This window comes from Drosophila serrata, unplaced genomic scaffold, assembly GCF_035046125.1.
Source record: "Drosophila serrata isolate PLE 108 unplaced genomic scaffold, ASM3504612v1 contig_165, whole genome shotgun sequence".
Classification (NCBI taxonomy): domain Eukaryota; kingdom Metazoa; phylum Arthropoda; class Insecta; order Diptera; family Drosophilidae; genus Drosophila; species Drosophila serrata.
In genome coordinates, this window is record NW_028257063.1 from 3610425 (window position 1) to 3632750 (window position 22326).

Sequence of the window (22326 nt, forward strand, 5' to 3'; positions counted from 1 at the left end):
TGCTCATCACTACCCAAAGACAGGGATGTTAACGACAACGCCTCCCATTCGCTAAACGCCATCCCTGGTCTGATAAAGGCACGAAGAAGCGGCACAAAAGAGAAACCGAGTAATGCAGGCGGCGTCGCTTTTCTTTTGATTGGAAAACTACGAAGCGGAGTAGAAAGCGTGTGCAACGTGTAAAAGTGGAGCGCACGCACCGAGCTGGCCTCGTGGCTTATCATCTGTAAATAGAGCGAAAACATGGCCACAGTAAGCATAAAAACTACGCTTTTTAATCGCAATCGCAGACATGTAAACAACGGCTTTTGCCCGCACACACAGACTTTTGCAGGTTCGAAGTTCTGCACCAAACATGTTCTAGTTGACGACGATGACGAGGGGGAGGAGGAGCAGACGGAGGAGGAAGAAGACTCCGGAAAGTCTGGTTCGACGAGCTCGTTCAGCCTGCAGGAGTGCATCGACGAGTTCCGGGCACGTCGCACCCGCCGGGTGTCCACACACAGTCGCGACTGCGACAACAATTTGCCAAGGAATAATCGGGAGACCCGAACGCGCCGAACTATGGATGCGGACCTAATCAACCAGAATCGCTGCAACAAGGAGCAGGAGCGCAAGGGCAAGCCCTGCCAGAACGGCTTCTGCTATTGCTTCACCAGCGACAGTGGCGACTGCGGTTCCACGGCTCCGCCACGTGACCAGCACGTGCGCCTGCCCCGGCGCAGCAGGCGGTCCGAGAGCAGCAAGGTGAGTGCCCAACCCGACTCCTAATTAAACCTAAGAATGTCCGTATTCAATCCAGGTTATTTCCGCTTTTCAGGCCACCAAGCAGAACAATCTGGGCAGCCAGGAGAAACAGCAGGCGGAGAAACGACGTCTAAGCGAACCGGCCAATGTGAAATCCTCGCAAACGTCTCCTCTCACTGCTGTCAGTAGCCTGCGAGCCGTGGCCGGCGACGGTGAGCCGCTTATCCACATCATTCAGGAACTGCGCGACAATTGTGTGGTGTCCGAGGTGCGCGTAAACAGGCAAAAGCTACCAGTGGCAAGTAGCACCAGCTGCAGACACAGAAACTCACAATCACAGAGTCTAAAGACAACCACAACGAAACAACTGAAGTACGAACCCATAAAGTACAAACCCACCGCTCCTGTTCTCTCCAACATCAGTGAGCAAGAGTCGGCTGTGGAAGAGGAGCACGAGAAGGAGATGTTTGCAGAGCAAGAGAAGGAACTGTTGTCCGCAGAGCCTTCGAGTCGCAGAAGCTCTCGCTCTCGGCGCAGTTCCGGTGGTGGTGGGCGTCTTCTGCAGAAACGCCTCTCCCTAAGTGAAGCCAAGTACAAACCTCGCGGTAGCCAAAAGCCGCCGCCGCCAAAGCCACCAAGGTGCAGCTCCCACAGTCTCACAGACGGAACCTCGCTCACCTCCACGAATCCCTCTGTGCGGGAAGCAGAGCGAGTGCTGGACGAGTTTCTGCGCAAGCGAGGCGTCTGTGTGCCGGTCAGTAATCCTACCAAGTCATCGCGATCGAAGGAGAGTCAGCGCAGATCATATCCCATGGGTGAGTAGCCAATTCCAAGGCCCCAAATGAAACCGTAACCAAACCTCAGACTAAGATACCTTTCTAGCCAAATTAGTTTTACCAAAAATCCAAATGTATTTGCCAAAATAAAGAGTTGTGTTTCTGAAAATGTTGAGTTACGGTTTCATTTTTGAAATCCTTGCTTCCCTGTTTCGTTTTTTAATAAGTTACCCTTGCAGCCGAGGTGGAGAAACCCAAGAGAAGTCCCAACAAACAGCATCTGCCCACTTGCCCTTCGTTGAGCGACATTGAGCGCGTAGTAGAGTCCAAGCGCGGTTCGCATTATGCCCGGAATATCCGACAGGAGACGGGCATCAACAGCCGGAAGAGTGACCCCTCTAAGCAGATCATACTCTGTTGGACAGAGCCCAAGATCACCGACATGCTCAACTACGAAGGCAAGCAGAAGGCCAAAGACTTTAAGACACACGCCGCCCCAGCTGAGCCACAAGTGGCCATCGGTTGGCAAATGCCGCAGCCAGTGGTTCCCAAAATCTCCCTGGACACTGTGGACGGAAGCATGAGCGAGAATCTCGCCGTGAATATGGAATACAAGGATACGCCCATTAAGTATCCCAGGGGAATCAAGACAGCTGGCGGCCAGGCCAGCCAGAAGTTTATCTGGGGCGAACAGTGGCGCAATCTTTCACCCTGGAAGGGCAACAAGTCCAAGAAGTTGGGCTCCAAATCTAAGAACTTTCTCAATAACTCCAAGAACAAGATACTCCGCTTTGTTTCGCCCAAGAAATCGAATCAGCAGGAGGAGCAAAAACCGATTAGAACACCTCCCAAGCTATGCACTGTTGGCGTGCAGACCTCCACCTCGCAGCTGGATCTACAATCGCAATCGCCGCCTGGTAGCTACCATTCTCCCATGCAGACGACGCCCTCCGGCACAACCACATCTACTCGCCAGCAGCCTTACTTTGATTTCGAGCGCAAAGTGCAGGCTCCGACGCCGCCAAAGAAGATACCACGTGCCAATAGAGCTCGCAAGCTGGATTTCCAAGCAGAACCCACGGCGGCCACTTATCGTTCGTATCAGAAGGATCTCGACCACGATGTGACCATCAACAAGATGGGCTACTTGCTGAGCAGCATTCGGGCCAAGCTGGAGGCCAGCGACGAGCGTGCATTGAGAACATTTCGGGTGAGTTGGAACACTTTAATGTCTGGTAGATGATAAGGGGGACAATCTTAAGAACTAGACAACACTGAATATGACGCCCATGGCGTAATGGTCCGAGCCCAGATAGTGATTGGGAATCTGGCCCACGCGAAAGCAGGTTTGAATCGTGGGCAGTGAGTAGACGCTGATTGGCAGCAGCTTGTGCTTTCGTTTGGCGTCAAGTGAACGCAGGATGTAGTCCACGGTGATCCAGTTGTCCTGGTACGTGGAGACAGTACCCTCGCCCGGATCGATGAGATTGAAGCGCAACATCTCCGTCTCTTTACAGACTTCACTCTTTCCTTCCTCGCCGATTAGCAGCTTCATGGGTGCAGCGAATATCTCGCTGTTGAAGTCGCCGGTTAAGACTGCAGGTGTTTCGTCTGCGGTAAAGGTGTTCAGCTCCCTTAGAGCTCTGCTCACCTGAGCACAGCGCACGTCTGACCTTTTTGGGTTGTACAGCAAATGGGTGGTGGCCACTGCGAATTCCTTGGGTTCCGGATAGTCCTTGAACCGAAACTTGGCGAATAGCGCCACCATCTCGCGGTTGAGCAGAGCCACATCGGGGTCATGAAGCTCCACAGCTTGCTGATCCAGCAACTGAAACTTGTCCGAGTCATAGACAATGGCACAGCCGTCCGTCCGATGTCCAGTCTTCTTTTTGTACACATACGCCAGTCGCCGGCCACTGCCCACGCGCAGACCCTGAATAAACGGGGCCAGGTGATCGAACTGGATCTCCTGCAGGCACAGGATGTCGGGATTCAGCCGGATCAGTTCTCGCTGCAGGTTCTGCTGGCGACGACGCCACGTGAGGAATTCCTTCTGGATGTTCTGGTACAGATGCAGATGCTCCAGCAAGAGGTCCTGGGCCAGTATGTTGTACGAGACTAGCTTAAAGGTGGGCAGTTTTCTGGCGCTCCTGTTGTCACTATTGCCATCCTGAACGGGCGTCCACCTCCTGTTGTGGTCGTAGCTGGTTTCCATTTCCGTGGGTTTTCCTTTGATGTTATTTGTTATATTGAAACGTCTGGCAATGGCACTGGGAATTTTGATTGGAAATGCAGGAATCAGGACTTTAAACATCTCCTCAGGTGTGACTCGCCATTTGCCAGTGCGTCTCGCGTCCTTATTATTTGTTTTATTTTATAAAACTTAAAATTTCGCTCTCGAATATGACACCTAAAGAGACGGAAGGGGATAAAAATGCTTCAGTCAGCTGTTTTTGCGTTGTTTGCTTTACTTTTTCATTTCGTCTTTGCTGGGTTGCATTGCTATTGTTATCGATAACATGCAGTCCGCTTTAATCTATCGGAATTCAAAATATGTAATTGCATTTGTATAATTTGTTTCTTTACAGGACTGCTCTCGTTCTGATCCCATTCCTAGCTTCGATTGCACTGATGGACCAACCAGCAGCCTGGCCACCACATCGGTGCGGTTGACCAGTTGCCAACGTGTCGATAGCGAGCCCATTTACTCGGAGATCGAGGAAGATTGCTTGCGGATCAGGGGAAGTCCCCATCACGAGGTTAGGACTGCAGCACATCTGATCAATCCCACGACCACCTCCACTCCCAGCTCAACGACCTATGTGAGTGAAAGCACCGCAGTGCAATCGCCATCACCCGCTGATCTCAGTGGCATGTACGCCCGAGTGCAAAAGACGCCCAAGAATTCGCCTCAGCCAAAGGCTCAGTTTGTGCAGAGCGAAGATGATGTGGGTAAGGGGATTCAGCAACATATGGTACAACCTAAAGCCCAAATAGTGCAACCTATGGTAACGCCAAAGCCAACCCAGCAAGCAACTACTGCTGCTCCAAAGGCACCCTTGGCCTTGGGTCACTTCCTACACGAATCCCTGAAAAACGGCAACTTCTTTCAATTCATGCCGCTGCCCGAGGAGCCAGGCAGTAGCTCCGAGACCTCCTGCTCGGCCAGCCAAAGCACTGGATCATCGGTTGTTCGTCAGCCCCAGCTAAAGTCACCAGCGCCACTCACCCATCATTCTTTAAACAACATCAGTGAGAAGGATTCGCCGCCAAAGAAGAATAGGAATCTCTCTCGATCAGAACTCTCGCTGCAGCGCAGTGAGATCTTCCTGGACAATCTGTGTCGCAGTGAACTTGTGCTAGATCGCCTGGAGAAGGTGCCCAATGTGAGTGATATATTCTAGAAAATGTCTTCAACTTGATTTTCAACTTGAAAAACTTATTTTCAGACCTCTTCCCATGTGGATTCCGTGTCCTATGACCTGCCCCATGAAGGCGTCGAAGAGCTGTATGCGGACTACAGCAGCTCTTCATTCGTGACCAATGACTATGGATCGGGTCAGATAGAACCGGAGCCGGAGAACCAGAGTACACCGAAAAAGAGGCAACAGCAACAGCAGCAGCATAATCAGCGATTCACAACCAAGGTAGAGATTTTTGTTGACTCCCATTAAGGGACACACTTTGTACATCCTGCAAATAGCTTCTATCTATCATCACACACACTGTACTGTACATTTATCCATCGCTTTCCTAAGAAATACAAGAGTTGTTTTGTTTATCAAATCCGATTCAGTAGTAATGGTTTGTCTTTCAGCCCGCCGGCAATCTGAGCATTGATATTAACGATGGCCCAGCCACGCCGCTGCGTCAGAATCTCAGCTTCAGCTGCCCCACAACGCCCCAGCAGGCGGAGCAGCAGGCGACTGGTCTCCACAACAGCTCCAGCCTGGGTGAACTACCCAATAACACCTGCGAGAGCCAACTGATGTCGGTTAGCGCTTTGGCTCGTTACCGCCTGTTGAAGGATGCTCTTCGCCGATCGTATCGCAAGGGCAAGGACTTCATAAAAAGCGAAAAGCAGCGACTGGCGCAGAGCCTGAATTTGTCGCGGGATCAGTCTAATTCGGGGGAGTGTGACAGTAGCACATACTATGCCAGCTTCAATTTGGATTCCCTGCTGAACGAGTCGCTGAGCACCAGCGAACAGCTTGCCCAGGCTGTAAGTATTTGCCGCCAGATGCCGGAGCTGGAGATCTCCTCAGAGATGGTGGAGGCGGAGCGACTGCTGCTCTTCTCCAGTCTGCGCAAGGCAGCTCTGCTCAATGAGGATTGCGCTCCGTTGGCTGGGCGATCCCAGTGCCTTTTAATCGATGCCATGGAGTTGCCTGTAAGGGCCGATGTAAGCCTGGATATGTTCTTCAACTACCACTTTATCTGCACCTTTGAGAGTGGCGGTGTGATCCGGTCCACACAGTCGGTGGAGTGCCAGAATGGCTCTGCCTTCTTCCGGGACTGTGGCCTGGAGTTCTACAGCGATGAGAGGTCTGATTCCCTGGAGCTACGCTGTCAGATCTTCATGCTGCGTCTGCGCAAGGTCTCCACCCTTTCCCTGGAGCCAGCCAAGTCGCTGGTAAGTATCCTTAGTTCTTCAAGGCGTGCAGTGCCCTAATAATATTACCTTGCAGCGACGTGGCAGTGGGAATCTGGGTTCCTCCAACTCCAATTCTTCATCGGGATCTGCTGGGACAGAGAATATCATCTCCCGCTTTCGGCTGCACGCCTCATTCACTCTGAAAGCCATGGATCTGGCACCCTTTGAACTGGTGGCCAGTGAAACTAGATCCGGTGACAAGATTTGCCTGCGCAGCTCGAGATCCTGGCAATTTCCCCTAAGTCCGCACTCCAAATCCACTAATCTGGGACCAGGTATATCCATCACAGGGAGGGTAGACCTAAGGCTTCCCAAGATCCATTTTGCGGGCTACCTTAACGTTCAGGATCCAAAGAGCAGGCATCATTGGAATCGTCGCTGGTGTAGCCTGGATGGCGTCCTGTTAGCCGTATGGCAGCATGAGGATAATCTCGTCGATGAATCGCCGATTTTCACCATGGAACTGCCAGGATGTGGACAAAGTGTCATAACAGCAGCTCCTCGAGAGCTATGCGCCCGAGCCAGGAGCTTTCTGGTCCAGGGAAAACAGTCGGAATACGAATCGGGTGTGTTCTTTGCGGCGGATACTCAATCGGAGCTGCAAGAATGGCTAACACACTTGAATGAGGCTTTGCGATTTGCCAGGCATTGGCTAAGCGCCACCTGACAGGTGTTGCATTCCATAGAGTTTCTCTATTCTTTTCCTTTTTTATTTTATATATGTTTGTGTTAACGTTATGTATATTTATATATTTTGGTATTCTCCGGGAATTGTAAATTAGAATGTTTGCCATGCAAACTTGCCGCTAAAATTCAGTTTAAGTTAAGTTGTAGAAAGATATATCTGTAGACTTAGATAGCTAACATTCCTTGGCCTTTTGTAGGGGGTAAATAGTCATTTGTATTGGAACTGGAGATTTTGATCAAAAGGAAAATATTGTACATATCAAAAGGTATTTTAAGCGACAAATAAGTTAAATTATATTTGTCAAATTCGTCTATTGATAAAGTTAAAAAGTTAAAGTCAAAGGCAATATTTTTGATATCATTGTTAATACATCCCTGCCATATAGTACCCCCTGATGATGTCTATGGCCTTTTGCCGTTCACGTCACAACAACAACAGTTTATTACATACATAATTTACATGGGGGGCTACGAGATAACTCGATAAGATACAGAGAGACGATTATACATATATATATATATATATTTTTGATATACATAGGTTACAAATATGATACACAATGTACGTACGTTATATGCGCGTCGGGTGTCCCGGTTATCGCTGCCCCTTATCCATCCTCACATTCGTGCCTAGTTAGTGCCTACACGCATAGCTATTACATTTAAGTATATGTACTATTACTTTTAAGCTGCGTTTTTCTTGTAATTTCGTTTTCGTTTTGGTTTCGTTTTCGTTTCGTTTGCTCATTACAGTGCAAAACATAAAGAGAGTCTGAGGTTATGTTTGTTGTGGTATTGTTTCTCAAGCAATTTACATACTTATAACTTGTACATAACTTAAGCACTTACTATTCTCTATTGATCTCTGACAATGATTTAAAACTGTTTTGTGGGGTTGGGCTCGTCTTCTGTAACTATTTTGTGGTCGCTTCTAAGGGTCTAGGGATATGCAGGTGCGCAGTGTGTGAGTCGGGCCTGGGTTTTTGTTAATGTGGGATTTTTTCCTCTGACTTAGCTTCAGGCCAGAACGTACTTCCACACGCGATTTGTCTGATGATTGGTCCCGATCTCGGTCACATACAGGGCCGAGCCGTTAACGCTGACCGCCATGGAGTGCGGATTCTTGAACTCGCCCCAGTGCCCGATGATGGCCTCCGAGCGGGGATCGATGGTGAAGCCACGCACCGGCAGCATCGAGGTGGGACCATTGACAGCAAAGACTATATCACCATAGCTGGCCACGCCAAAGACACGTCCCAGATCGGGTTCCTGGATGGTGGCCGCCGGCTCACCTTCGCCATGGGAAGAAATCAAACCAGCTCTGCAAAGGAAAACCCCTTAGTTTTGGATGCATATGAAGGTATATAGCTCCTCTTACTTGGGACACACCACTCGCATGTTTTCCCGATCGGCAATGCACAGGAGATCCAGGTGTTCCAGCAGGGTGATGGCATGGGGTACTTGCAGCGACAGAAACTCTGCAAAAATATAGTTTATTAGTTAATCTCTCAATCAGTATCAATATTACGTATACGCACCGGGTGGCTGGGGAATCGTACGCAGCAGTTTGCCAGCGGCATTAAACTTCAAGATGCGACTATTGCAGTAGCCATCGGCTATAAAGAACTATAAGAAAATGGAATATAAGAAAAATCTTAAGGAATATATACCACACTCACCTCTCCCGTGGTGGCCACCGCTATGGAAGTGGGCTTACACAAATGCTTAACGGATGAGCCGGGCCGGAAACGCTTGCCAATGGTGAGCAGCGGCTTGTTGCTGAAGGGCTTAAACTAAGAGAAGAACTTGGGTTAAATTTTAATCTGTGGTTTATGTTAAACTAAGCTTACTTTAAAAGCCTGATGCATGGCCACATCTGTGATCCAGTAGTTGCCATGACCATCGATGGTCATGCCATGTGGCATATAGAACATGTTTGATCCCCAGCCGGTCTTGATGGAACCCGTCTTCGCGTCCAGCACGTAGATGGTCTTCTCCTTGATCGGTCCATATTCGATAAGGTAATAGATATTGCTCTCATTGAAGGTGCTAAAGAGGAAATGCAAAGTATTAATACCATATACTTTTCAAAGGAACTTATAATAACAAGATGCCTAAAGCCCATATATGTGAATTGCCACAACTTTAAAGTTATCCTTTAATAGGTAAAAACTAGATCAAAGATTGACCCCAAAATGAAAAGTGAAAAGCCTTTACCCCCCTCTGGCAATCCTTTACATACATTTGGGATAGACACTTGTTACTAGGCGGCGACAGCTGTTGACCTACTTAACATCCCAGTAGCGCTCGGCACGATGGAAAACCACCGGGTTGCCCTGAGGATCCACTGCCACGGCGGTCACCTGACCAAAGCTATGCTGCTCCGTGGGCCAGTTCTCCACCAGCACGGGAGTTGGAACACTGGCAGCTGGTATGGGTACATTATCGTAGCTGCGTTGATTTTGCAAGGCAACAGCATCGTCCACGACCAGCGGCAGCGGCATCTCCGATTGTTCCGACGATGGCTTCGAGAGCTCCTTCTCCTGCAGCCGCCGCTTGATGAGGGCTCGCACCTGGTCGAAGAAGCGCTCATTGAGATTGACCTGGCCAGGCTCCAGATCCACATCCATGCCCAGACCAGCTGGCAGGTGGTTGCTGCTGCTGCTGCTGATGCCAGTGGGTGCCACACTTCCCAGGTACATCAGCGCCAGGAGGGCCGCGAACGGAAGGCGCGACATTGTCCTTTCGTTTTTTTCTTTGGAATGTGAAATGTGGAAGTCCTGTGATTTTGTAACCCAAAAACAAATTCGCTTTTAGGCCTCTGGTTGCGCTCACTCGATTTTCCGCACTGCCAACATCTGTTGGTGTTGGCGGTGGTGTCTATATGTTGAGCTGGCAAAAGATTAACTGACTCTGGTCCAAGCACACACTCGAATGCACACACACACACTGGGACTGTGAATGGCTCCCACGCTTTTCGATTTTCGCTTTCAATGCGGCGCCTGCGCCTTGGTCCTGCACGGTGGGTATAAAAGGTGAAAAAGGATGAAGTCAAGGGTAAAGTGATGTAAAATATAATATTTAATCATGTTGAGAATAAGTAATAATGGAAAACCTATTTTAAATATCCCAATTAAAACCAGAGAAGTCTTAAAAATATGTGTTAAAATGAAATAAAAGAATGTAGAAGTTTGGTATTACCGTTCCTTAGTGTAAAAGTCTCAGTTGTATTCCATTCTATCTCCACTGTGGCCCTGCCGCAAGCATTCGTGAATTGGAAAGCGTTTATTGATTTTCCACAAAGTCAACCAGCCAACAGTTTGCCCAAAAAGTAATACCACATCCAACTCGTAAATTTATTTAGCACAAATATCGATAACAGCTGCTGGTGAAGATGACCTCCTCACCATAGTGTCCGTGTACTTTCTCTCTGCTTTCTCTGCTCTCTCTATTAAGGGGTTTATTTTGGGGGAAATGTATGCATACAGTCGGCAGTCAGTGTCTTTGACGTCACAGCAAACTGTGGGGCGTACGGGTCCGGATCCGGGCTTACTTCATCCTACGCCCCCCAATCCCAGTTCGGCTGAGTCCAAATATAGCCGGTGTCCGTCATCGAGCAGTAGGCATTATAATAGCGTCCCGGCGAGCTAAGGAAATCCGAGTGGCAAATTACGACAGCAGTAACAATTTCAATTACAATTTCTATTCAAAATCCCATCTCTTAGAATTTTGTGAACTCACCGGCAGTAGGAGAACTGCGGGCACTTGCAGCGGAAGAGGCTCTGGAACTCCTCTTTGCATACCTCGTTCCACCAGCAGGTGCGCTGCAAAAGGGAGAAGGGGAAAACGGAAACGGAAATGGGGTTAGTTTACCAAGTTGATTTCCGGCAAAAGAGGAGTGCCACCTCGGTCATGTAGCCGTGGACACTTTGGTCCGAGTAGCTGCGCTTCGAGAGATGCGCCTGCACGTGACAGAAGAGCAACAGAAGCAACAGTCTGGAGGTCTTCAGGGGAAGCACAACTGAAGAGGACTGTAAGGGAATTAAATCAATTTAATTAAATAATTTTCAATGCATTTTAAATGAATTTAAAAATATTGAAAAATACGTAAGTCTCCCAAATATATATACTCACCATCTTGTTGGCTTACTTCCGTGACAAACTGGCCAGTGGTCTGGCTTTAAGGTACAGTGAACACTGGACGTGTCGCATGTCCTGCGGTGAATGTCGCCTGCTTTCTAACCTCCTGCCGGGGCGGTGGCGTCGTCATCTCGGCAACGCAGCGTCTCGGCTGCCTTGCATAAGTACCACACACATTTGGCCCCGTTCGCCGTCGGCTCTCAGCTTTCACTACTTTCGCACACTTGCAAATACACACAGCAGGCACACACACTCACACTCAGCTGGCACACACACAGCAGCCTGCAGTTGCACATCTGTTTTTGGTTTGCTGTTTTTTGGGAGAGCTTTTTGGCCATTTTCAAGTGGTAATTGCCCCACGGTTTTGCCTGCATTTTGGGTACATGGAAAAATACAGGGTGGGAAAGAGTAAATCTTACAATTAAAATATTAAATAGTTCCAAATTCTAGATAAATATATATAATTTATATATATTAAATTTTATGATACTTTGCTTGATTAATTGATTTGATACTTGCTGGTCATAGTTACTCACTGCTCATAATTAATTACTGATCATAGTTAATTACTGGCCATAGTTAAACAATGTCTCATTGTATATAAACAATGAGACCTTCCCTACGCTTCTCAAAAAACCAAATTGTGTTAGCCTCTCTTTTACTCTCTCTCAAAAATAATACTTTCCTAGCATTCACTCTGTCTCAAAAAAGTGCCCTCCTCTGCGCTTCTCAACCAGTGTACTTAAGCACCGTAGCAAACACAATTATTTTTGTTCTTCTTCTTGTTCCGTTTTAAAGTTTCTAGTTAAATTTGATATATATATAGTCCACCGATTGTTTATTAGTGATCAAAGTTACTCACTGGTCATAGATACTTACTGCTCATAGTTACTCACTGCTCAAAAAAGTGCCCTCCTCTGCGCTTCTCAACCAGTGTACTTAAGCACCGTAGCAACGCAATTATTTTTGTTCTTCTTCTTCCGTTTTAAAGTTTCTAATTAAATTTGAGTTTAAAAGTGTTATATTTTTGATCAATTTTACGGACTTATCCAATTTGTTTACTAACTCAAATTCTTATTCTTCCAAAATAAACAATGAGTCCTTCCCTACGCTTCTCAAAAAACCAAATTGTGTTAGCCTCTCTTTTACTCTCTCTCAAAAATAATACTTTCCTAGCATTCACTCTGTCTCAAAAAAGTGCCCTCCTCTGCGCTTCTCAACCAGTGTACTTAAGCACCGTAGCAAACACAATTATTTTTGTTCTTCTTCTTGTTCCGTTTTAAAGTTTCTAGTTAAATTTGATATATATATAGTCCACCGATTCGCCATGCTCCGACTTTACAGAAATGTGTCTCAAGAGTGGATTCGAATTAGTTTTGATTCCTCATCATCATTATCAGTTTCTTTAGTTTCCTTCAGTAGTGTAAGCTAGTCGATAGTGATAGGTAGTTATTAAATAGTGACTGCCTGCACTGTTCTGTGTGGTCTTTCCGAATCTTAAGATTTATACGATTCCGAACTAGTTTTACTTGGCCTTGCAGAGATTGTCTTCTTGATGTGGGAGAGAACTGTGGGCTATAACTATCTAGATATATAGATATAGCCTGGCCTTGACTGCTGTACGATTTAAGATCGTGTTTCGCCAGGTACAGGTTGAGCGCACGCCATATTGTTGCTCCGTTTCTGGCCAATATGCTGTGGGATTTTAGCCTGCTTTTGTTAGCCTAAACACATACACATTTACTTGGGTTGGAGGGACATGCACACACGCGCAGCATTTACACACAGACAGACTCACACGGTTTTATTTTGTTTTCTTTCCTTTTTATATAGAAATAGAAATAGTTTGCTTCTTGTGATGCATCTTAAACATTTAATTTTGAGTCCAGCCCAATAATTGTTTACTTTGTTTTGTTTGTTTGTTTGCCTTAGTTAGTTCTTTTTGTTTTTAGCTCGTTTGCTTTTGTGACACCGCTTTGCCTTTTTTTGGCTCACCCCACGACACCTGTCCTTGCCCCAATGGTCCTGTCCGTTGGTCCGTTGAGGGATATGTGAGTGTGTGGGTGTGTGTGTGTGTGTGGGCGGGACACAACAGGTGTTGAGGGTTGGGGGAGCTGCACGAACTCGAACCTCGATCAGGTCGAGAGACTGCGAGTCCGGAGAAGAACGTCGCAGGACCAACGACGCCGTCACTAGAGTACATCCTCCATTTCGTTCTCGCCAATCGTGGAGGTGCCCGGCACATGGGCCGGCAGTGGCTTCAGTAGACCCGAGAACAATCTCCGGAAGGCCGTATGCTATTTGGAGTTGGCCATCTTGCCCACCGGCGGCTGCTTGGCCATAATGTCAGCCAAAGTGTTGACACCCTGCTCATCGTACTTCTTCCATTGCGAATAGTTGATCTGCATGTAAGTGATCAGTTGCGGCATGTCGATGAAGCCTGAGGGGAAGAGATTATAAAGGATATATTAGCAGGAAGCGATTGCAAAAGGGATCTGTGGTAACTCACTCTCCCAGGCATGCATCATGTCCTGAATGATGTATTCGATGAAGCCAATCTGGCTCTTTGGTATGCTGCAGGTGGCCCGATCAAACATTGGCATCACAATGGGCAAATGTCGCTGCTTCTCCTCGTCCGTCTGCATAAAGTACTCCTCGGCTATGCGCCGGGCCCACTCGATGCAGAATTGCATGGGACGGGCGGGATTGCTCACATCGGCCACCTTGATCAGCATTCTGCGCATGAGTATGGATGTCTCCTCCTCCGTCTGCGAGTGTTGCTAAATGGGATATAAGATAGATTACTTAATAGCCTAGATATCACCTCTAATCAACTCACCTCCCGGGGCTCTTCGCCACCAAAGACGCTCACAAACTTGGCCAGATGCTCAAAGTGCCGGGTCATCTCGGTGGCCAGAATCATGTCGATGATGGTGCTGCGAGCTGACTTGTAGGTCTCCTTGTCCAGGTTCTTGAAAATGTTGATCTTTTCATCACCTAAAGATAGCATTAAACTATAGTTTCTCTTTAGTAAATTCCCAAGAACTCTTACCCAAAGTGAGCTTGAAGGTTATGGCCGCATGATGGTTCTCCAGCACGGTTAGATCATTGTACAGGACAGCCAGGGCATCGTTCGAGTTGCACAGGAAGGCCGAGGATCGTCCTGGATGATCCACATCATGGGCAGCGGCTGCAATCAAAGCGGTTGCCTCATCCATGCGATCCATTACCAGCATATCCTTGTTGGTCAGCTGGGTGATGAATGCTCCAGTGGCCTAAAGAAAGACAAGGAGTCAGCTTAGCTCTCTTACTAAGGAAGGGTATGGTTCACTCACCTGCATGACATCCGCGGCATGGGTACTATTGTGATATGTGTTGCTCTTGCGATAATGGGCCTCCATCACTGCCAGCCAGGCCTTGCACACGTTCTCATCAATGTTCAAGGTGGCAAAGACATCGAAGCGACGGAACATTTCCATGCCCAGGTAAAGCAGTGGATGATAGTCGGTGATCTCCTCCAATTTGAAAATATCAAAGTCCCAGCTGAGAGATTCTTCAAGTAGTTCCATGATGATGGGATTGGCCTGTGGAATAAATATGGGATCTAAAATGCTTTCTCATGGGATTCAGGGTCACCCTTCCTACCTTCATCTTGGCTGGCACTATTGTGGCTGTTCTGGTGGAGCTGCCAGTGCGTATGATGGAGTCATTCGAGCTGCGACGCGATGAGTAAACGCTGGGTCCCTAAAAGCAATGAAATCACTTGGTTAAGATTGGCGTAACCCAAGGATGGGATGATTCTTAACTACCGTCAGCAGGGCACCGATCAGATCGGTGGCTATGGGATCATCCGTTCGTATCTCCTTCATTTGCGGACTGTAGAGGCCCTCGCGTTTCAGGAACTCCAGGACCTTGTCGATGAGACGAGCCTCATCGGCCGAACAATTCTCCTGTACTTGTGATAGTAAATTGATTATCTAATGTGCGAGTGCGCAGTGATTGCGTTTTGATTTATTTATTTGGTTTTTGTTGTGTTTGTTGTTGGTTTTTTTTTTTCGGTTGTTTGATTTAAGTTTTGTACATTTGTTTTTTTAATTATTATTATTTGATTTTTGTTTTGGTTAGCGACGCACAGCGAGCAAATCGAGCGAGCGAGCGAGCGAACGTGCGAGCGAATTTGTAATATAATATATATTTTTTTATGAGTTGGTTCATTTGTTCGAGTACACAAAACATAAAAGTAAAAAAGAGAACATAACAATTAAGAGATAAAAAGAGAATAAATGTAAAAAACATGTTGGTTTAGTTGTGCTGTTACTGTTGATATTTTTGGGGATTAGTAAGGCGTTATGACAAATTAGGAGCTCCAATCAGAGTTAGGAACGAACGAAGTGAGCCTTTAAATCAAATGCATTCACTTCAGCTTGGAGTGGATTATGAGAGGTCCTGCCAAGGACACCCCCGTATAGCTTCCTTTGACCGGCTTAGGGCCAATTGAATGGGTAATTTGATAATTAAAAGCGTAGTGAATGCAATCAACGATGGCCTTTACATCTCCATCAAAGTTAGCACAAAACTCCAACCCGGCAAATGCATTTGCTCTTGGCCATCTCACTGGGAGTGTGTGTGTGTGTGCCTGTGTCTGTGTGTGTGTTTGCTAGTGTGTGTGTGGATGGTCATGGTCTGTGGGCATGTGCTAGTGCAAATATTGTTGCTAATGCTTTTGCTGTCGCTGCTGCAGTTGCTCGGGGGCATGAACAGGACACCAGGACACACTGACACACACACACACACAGGCACACACACATGGGAACGGAGGCACAGGACCGAGGCACAATCACGGACGACAATTTAGTAGCAATTTGTGTTAGCCTCTCTTTTACTCTCTCTCAAAAATAATACTTTCCTAGCATTCACTCTGTCTCAAAAAAGTGCCCTCCTCTGCGCTTCTCAACCAGTGTACTTAAGCACCGTAGCAAACACAATTATTTTTGTTCTTCTTCTTGTTCCGTTTTAAAGTTTCTAGTTAAATTTGATATATATATAGTCCACCGATTCGCCATGCTCCGACTTTACAGAAATGTGTTGAGTTACAAAAGTTGCAAGTCATTGTTTATTAGTGATCAAAGTTACTCACTGGTCATAGATACTTACTGCTCATAGTTACTCACTGCTCAAAAAAGTGCCCTCCTCTGCGCTTCTCAACCAGTGTACTTAAGCACCGTAGCAAACACAATTATTTTTGTTCTTCTTCTTGTTCCGTTTTAAAGTTTCTAATCAAATTTGTGTTTAAATCCAAACTTTACCTATTGTAAAATCTGTGTTAAATTAAAGTTTCCTATCACAACTACTACTAAACAAAATCCCGGAAAAACAGATGCCAACTCCGTAGCCTTGTCTCTGGTACTCCACCAAGCCTGCAGAGAGAGAGAGAGAGTAAGTAACAAATCATTTAACTCCTTGGGGATACTGATGATCTTAAGATTTAAGATGTTGTTTATGTGGGAATATTTAAAGGGAAAAGTTTTTTATTACTTTATGTTCATAGATACTTACTGCTCATAGTTAATTAATGATCATAGTTACTTGCTGTTGAAAGATACTTCATGATTCTCTACATTTAACAACCATTTCTCTCACTAAAATTATAGTATTCTGCGAGTGTATAAAAAGATTCATATAAAGATTTTTTCAACTTGTAATTGCAACCTGAAAGACACCGCAGCACATCTTTATAATTTTAATTCATGATTTATGCCATACTAACTCAACAAAATTGTTGATATAAATTCTCAACAATATATGAAAAATTCTTTTGTTTTTATTTTTGCACTTTTTGTTTTGTTTTCGTTGAGGTTCAAGCGACGTCATACTCAAAAGTCTGATTGAAAACGCACGCGACATGACTCAGCAGCAGGGAAAGAGGCTGAGAAACAAGCAAAAGTGGCAGCAGATGCTTAAAATAGTTGGGAAACTCATTTAGTGGGCAAAGTATTTTCATATTGGCCACATCAAACCGAATTTCCACAGGTGGAAAATTATGAAAATTCCTTTAGATACAAGTGAACTTTATATATGTATATGACAGATTTTTGTGGGCGTAAAAATGTTCCAATTTTGTTCTGGCATTTTCCAGGCTGATATAAAATATTTTTCGCTTTGAGTTTTCTGGAAAGTATTTTCTTGCCATTTGTTTACCCTTCCAAAGGTATAATAACTTAAGGTCGAAGCTTGCAAACACAGTGAAAGAGTCACTTCCGGCCCTATAAACCATATATATTCTTAATCAGCATTAAAAGGCGAGTCAATGTAGCTATATTTAAAAAAATCAACATTTTTAAATTGTTTAGATTTTTTTTAATTTAAATTCTTATAATTGGCAAAAAATTTGAATTTTTTAAAATTTTAAATGAAGTATACAGATTTATTACCCTTATAAAAACTAGTAAAGAAATGCTTTCCGAATTTAATTTAAAGCATTTTTGGCTTAGTTATGATCGATTTTATAAGAGTCAATGACAAGGGTATACAAACTTTCCTCTACCCCAAGATATATTGCTTTTTTGTTATTTTTTTAATATAAACAAAATAGATTTTAAAGTACAAAACTGTGAGAATTTCATGTGGGGTTTGTTTTGTTTAGTAGCTGGCAAAAACAGTTTATTAGAGAAAGTCTTCTCAAGAATGATTCAAGCTTTCAGCACTAGAAACTTCCGCAGTTTAAAATACGATAGAATCTTCTTTAGGTCAGCAGACTGAACAGTCTAGGCGGTCTCCAAATCTTCGACTCCCACGGAAATTTAACAAAAACACCAAGAAATATATTGCAGATTCGCACCAAATATATATATATACAAAAAATTCTCTATAGAGACAGAGACCGAGTGTGTATGACGCTCGCCTAAATTTAGATGGGAAATAAATTTTCATATTTTTAGCTTTGGGATGTAAACACTCGACTGAGGGTATAAAACCGTGTGAATTCTCGCTGAGCTTCATCATAATCGCAACGGCGGTGAATAGAAAAAGACACGCGAATCGAAAGATCCAAAAGTATTATCCAAGGTACGCAGAAGGATATAGCAGAAAAGGACTACAAGTGCCAAGTGATAAGCTTGATTCTTTCCTTGATCAAAACCAGATGTCCGTAGTGCCCCTGATGTTCCGTGATTGGTGGGATGAACTCGACTTTCCAATGCGCACCTCGCGCCTATTGGATCAGCACTTTGGCCAGGGTCTCCGGCGGGATGATCTGATGTCCTCCGTGTGGAACTCCCGCCCCACAGTCCTGAGATCTGGCTACCTGCGTCCCTGGCAGAAGAACAGTCTGCAGAAACAGGAATCCGGCTCGAATCTGACCATCGATAGTGAGAAATTCGAGGTTATTCTGGATGTCCAGCAGTTTTCGCCCAATGAGATCACCGTCAAGGTGGCGGACAAGTTCGTGATTGTGGAGGGAAAGCATGAGGAGAAGCAGGATGAGCATGGATATGTCTCCCGTCAGTTCTCCAGACGTTACCAGTTGCCAAGTGAGTATTATCGTATCATATAGAGTCTCTTACAGTTCCTTTATTTCCCTGCAATATTTCTTACTAATATGTTACTTTACCCTTTTTCCCAAGGTGATGTCAATCCCGACACTGTGACCTCCTCGCTCTCCTCCGATGGTCTGTTGACCATCACGGCGCCCATGAAGAAGCTGCCACCACCCTCGACTGAACGCCTTGTGCAAATCACACAGACTGGTCCCTCCTCCAAGGAGGACAATGCCAAGAAGGTGGAAACCTCCACGGCCTGAGGCTGAGTTTAAGTTTAACGCTCTGAGCGATTATTAGTGTATGTGTCTACGTGTGCCTTAAATATTGGACTTTTTACAAGATTTTTGAATAATATTTTATAACAATTAAAAAACTAAAAACTTAAAACTAAAGATAATGTATGGAAGGAGTTTCTTCTAGGATTCATTAAGTAGCAAGAGTTCTTCCAAACTAATAGAATTCTCCTTGAGACTCTTCTTTATCTTTTCAATTTGCTCTGGCTTGAGCTCATCCTTATAGCCATTAACCTTTCCACGTCGCACAAAACTGGAAGATTACAAAATTAATTAAGTATATAGAAGCCATAAAAGAGACCTTTCCATACTTGTGCTTTTCCTTGCCAGCATCTTTGTGTCTTAATTGGGCTTGCTCCCATCTATGGTTTGTAGTTGGATTTTCTGTAATTAAAAGTATACCATTTAATAATCTATAAATGTGCCCATAAAATTTCTTACTTTTCATTTCTTCAAACGACAAATGTTTAAGCAGTCTCTCCATTTGCTCATCGCTTACTGGTTTATTCAAAAACCTTGAAACATCATTGATCACTCCTCGAAGATCCTTCTTCATTCTCTCGAAACTGGTGTAGAAAACCCAAGGTTCATTTCTCAGTTGATAGAATTCCTGAGCATGTTCAATGGTCTCCGTTACAAACTCTTCGCAAGACACACGCTCTTCGATCATCTCTTCCAGGGTCTTTCCATAAGCAAATCCCATAGTCACACTGTGATAATATTGAGAAACCCAGGCATCCAGAGGGTTACGGAACACATAGATCACTTTATTTTTTCCCTTCCTAAGTTTTGCTGGCAACAAAGCCAGTGGCAGATGAGACTTGATCAAACGAGGAGACTTGAATTCCTGCACAAATCTTAACGCTCGCTCAACATCCTTATTGATGAAAAAATCAAACCTAAAAGGAAGGAAATTTAAAGAATAGACTCTATAGAGTTATAATATCAGCATATCTACCCCAAAAACGGAGAGCGTAGCTCTTGGTCTTTGGCCAAAGCTCCCTCGAAGTCACAATTGTTGAGGAGCAACCACAGCAATTCCTGCATCCAAGTGGTTCCACATTTTGGAAGAGTTACGATCCAAACATCATCCTCCCTAACTTCCATATCATGGACGAGATCGAGAAACTCCTGTGCGTCGGCATTCATATGGAAATGTTTCCTCTTCGACCAGTCTTTGTCAATGAGCTCCGTGGGATAGCTCCGTGGCGTGACCTGAACTCTCTGCATTCCGACGACTTACTGACTTGGTGTGGATACTGGTGAGTATTTAAAAGATACAAAGTTAACTTTATCTCATGCTCTCTGTCTGACTAGTATCTAGTATCTAGCAATTGTGGGTTTTTTAATCGTAAATTTTATTTTTGTGGGTATGTTTTTGTTGAACTTAGTCCATGCGGCTTGTGGGTTACCTCAGAGTTTGACTAAGCTAAATGTTAATATCTATTCCCATTCCCATCCAAATCTGTCATTAAGAAAGTGCTTTAATTATTCCTATACATCATGTTTATTCAAAGAGTATTATTTTATGACTCATTAAGTAGCAAAAGTTCTTCCATAGTGATAGAATTCTCTTTCAGACTCTTCTCTATCCAGACGTTCACCTTCTCAATTTGTTCGGGCTTGAGCTCATCTTTGTAGCCATTAACCTTGCCTCTTCGCACAAAACTGGAATAAGAAAAAAGATTATTATCTCAGGAAACAACATATAAGAAAGGTACCTAACTTCGGTATGCTGAAGTTTATATACACTTGCAGTTTTGAATCGAATTGTAAGTGCTTCTTTGAATCGATATATATCTGTATTTTTATATGACAATTTTTTCGACCGAAAAGATTTTTAAAAATATCATAATTAAGCCAAAAATTCATTAATTTTAATTCTAATTTAATTTTTATTAGATAAAAAAGTCTGCTTACTTTATTTAAAATTAAAATTTTATAAAATATTGAAAAAATTGTCAAAATTGTACTATTTTCCTACATGCCTAGAAAGATTCTCCTGTTGATGCTGATCAAGAATATATATGATTTATAGGGTCGGAAATGACTCCTTCACTGCTTTTTAAGCTTCTGACTAAAATAGTGATACCCTGCAAAAGGACTCTTTCTTACTTGTGCTTTTCTTTTCCAGCATTTTTGTGAGTGGTGTGAGTGTTGTGGGCTCTCTCCCAGAGATGATTTGTGGTGGGATTTTCTAAATTTGAAATTAAATATTAGTAATCTATAATCTGTGAATGCATATACTACTCACTTTTCATTTCCTCAAAAGACAAATGCTTCAGCAGTCTTTCCATTTGCTCTTCGCTTACTGGTTTATTCAGAAACTTAGACACATCATTGATTACTCCTCGAAGATCCTTTTTCATTCTCTCAAAACTGGTGTAGAAAATCCAAGGTTCATTTCTCAGTTGGTAGAATTCGTAGGCGTGTTCTATGATCTCCGTTACGTACTCTTGGGAAGACACCTGCTCATCAAAGTACTGTTCTAGGGTTTTGCCATAATTAGGGCCCGTGGTAACACCATGGTAATAGAGTGATACCCAAGCATCGAGGGGATTCCGAAACACATAGATAACTTTATTTGTACCCAGCCACAACTTGGAGGGTAGTAGAGGAAGTGCCAAATGAGATTTAATCAGACGAGGGGACTGAAGTTCTTGGACAGGTTTCAAAGAGTCCTCTATATCTTCATTTATGTAGAAATTGAACCTTAAATGAGGGAATATAGAATATATAGGTATATAGATTAGAGTCTCATGATTAAAGAGGTGCATACTTACTCCAAAAAAGGAGATCGGAGCTCCTGATGTGTTGAAAGGGCTCCCTCGAAGTCACAATTGTTGAGAAGTAACCACAGTAGTTCCTGCATCCAAGTGGTTCCTGACTTTGGAAGGGTGACGATCCAGACATCATCCTCCCGAATTTCCATGTCATGAATCACATCTAGAAATTCCTGTATATTTACATTTTTATGGGTAATTTTCCGCTTGGACCAGTCTTTGTCAATGAGGTTTTTGGGAAAACTCCGTGGCGTGACCTGTACTCTCTGCATTCCGACGGCTTACTGACTTGTAGAAGCTATAGATACATTTACTGGGGGGAGTATTCATGAGATACGTAGCTCTCTCTTCTCTTTGCAAACTTCTCACTCTGTTTCTCTGTTTTTCTCTCTGTCATATTTCGATGATAAGGTTGCACAGTAGTTGTTGCTTATTTGCTTTTTGATTCGATTTTAATTGGAGAGCTCTCTGCTCTCATTTCGAGCGATAATGGAATTGTAAACAAGAGCACTATGAAGATATAGATGTCAGTCGTGGACAGGGAAATACAAAGAGGTATCAATGTGGTAAAGTCAACAAGTGATTTGTTATTTAATAACAAAAACTGAGAGCGGAAAGTAAGAAATTATCAATCTCGGTGAATCCATCGCTTGTGATAAGCTTAAATATGTGATAATGACCACTGAAACCGACTATAGACACTGTAAA

The 22326-nt window shown here is 44.4% G+C and overlaps 7 protein-coding genes across 9 annotated transcripts; 2 read left to right on the forward strand and 5 right to left on the reverse strand.

The window, feature by feature from the left end:
• The first annotated feature begins 46 nt into the window (after nt 1-46).
• On the forward strand, nt 47-7248 carry LOC110177053 (uncharacterized). Of its 2 annotated transcripts, none has more exons than XM_020943571.2 (8): nt 47-252; nt 325-747; nt 821-1562; nt 1763-2733; nt 4112-4909; nt 4973-5170; nt 5341-6156; nt 6212-7248. In XM_020943571.2, the coding sequence occupies exons 1-8, from the start codon at nt 244-246 to the stop codon at nt 6842-6844; spliced, it is 4590 nt and encodes a 1529-aa protein (XP_020799230.2). In that variant the 5' UTR covers nt 47-243; the 3' UTR covers nt 6845-7248. The 2 variants fall into 2 exon arrangements, with proteins under 2 accessions (XP_020799230.2, XP_086683306.1); XM_086827180.1 differs by having other exon boundaries at nt 91-252; nt 803-1562.
• On the reverse strand, nt 2735-3999 carry angel (protein). Its single transcript, XM_020943573.2, has one exon. The coding sequence runs from the start codon at nt 3835-3837 to the stop codon at nt 2788-2790; it is 1050 nt and encodes a 349-aa protein (XP_020799232.2). The 5' UTR covers nt 3838-3999; the 3' UTR covers nt 2735-2787.
• Pal2 (Peptidyl-alpha-hydroxyglycine-alpha-amidating lyase 2) lies at nt 6866-9911 on the reverse strand. The gene is made up of 6 exons (XM_020943572.2): nt 9154-9911; nt 8715-8913; nt 8544-8657; nt 8403-8490; nt 8243-8342; nt 6866-8185 (listed from the first exon to the last, which is right to left on the reverse strand). The coding sequence occupies exons 1-6, from the start codon at nt 9600-9602 to the stop codon at nt 7882-7884; spliced, it is 1254 nt and encodes a 417-aa protein (XP_020799231.2). The 5' UTR covers nt 9603-9911; the 3' UTR covers nt 6866-7881.
• A 288-nt stretch (nt 9912-10199) lies between these two features.
• Nucleotides 10200-20193, reverse strand: LOC110177072 (amine sulfotransferase-like). Its single transcript, XM_086827377.1, has 9 exons — nt 19794-20193; nt 19277-19734; nt 19147-19219; nt 18971-19088; nt 18614-18804; nt 10999-11011; nt 10770-10895; nt 10606-10688; nt 10200-10511 (listed from the first exon to the last, which is right to left on the reverse strand). The coding sequence occupies exons 1-9, from the start codon at nt 20063-20065 to the stop codon at nt 10424-10426; spliced, it is 1422 nt and encodes a 473-aa protein (XP_086683503.1). The 5' UTR covers nt 20066-20193; the 3' UTR covers nt 10200-10423.
• LOC147644520 (high affinity cAMP-specific and IBMX-insensitive 3',5'-cyclic phosphodiesterase 8-like) lies at nt 12850-15806 on the reverse strand. Of its 2 annotated transcripts, none has more exons than XM_086827184.1 (7): nt 14811-15806; nt 14650-14748; nt 14340-14588; nt 14057-14279; nt 13844-14001; nt 13514-13784; nt 12850-13444 (listed from the first exon to the last, which is right to left on the reverse strand). In XM_086827184.1, exons 1-7 carry the CDS (start codon nt 14871-14873, stop codon nt 13302-13304), a joined length of 1206 nt encoding a protein of 401 aa, XP_086683310.1. In that variant the 5' UTR covers nt 14874-15806; the 3' UTR covers nt 12850-13301. The 2 variants fall into 2 exon arrangements, with proteins under 2 accessions (XP_086683310.1, XP_086683311.1); XM_086827185.1 differs by having other exon boundaries at nt 14814-15792.
• l(2)efl (lethal (2) essential for life) lies at nt 17948-18934 on the forward strand. The gene is made up of 3 exons (XM_020943574.2): nt 17948-18069; nt 18146-18533; nt 18627-18934. Exons 2-3 carry the CDS (start codon nt 18146-18148, stop codon nt 18800-18802), a joined length of 564 nt encoding a protein of 187 aa, XP_020799233.2. The 5' UTR covers nt 17948-18069; the 3' UTR covers nt 18803-18934.
• Nucleotides 20194-20326: 133 nt separating the features above from the next.
• Nucleotides 20327-22207, reverse strand: LOC110177022 (luciferin sulfotransferase-like). Its single transcript, XM_020943537.2, has 4 exons — nt 21619-22207; nt 21090-21547; nt 20951-21032; nt 20327-20503 (listed from the first exon to the last, which is right to left on the reverse strand). The coding sequence occupies exons 1-4, from the start codon at nt 21888-21890 to the stop codon at nt 20362-20364; spliced, it is 954 nt and encodes a 317-aa protein (XP_020799196.2). The 5' UTR covers nt 21891-22207; the 3' UTR covers nt 20327-20361.
• Nucleotides 22208-22326: the final 119 nt, after the last annotated feature.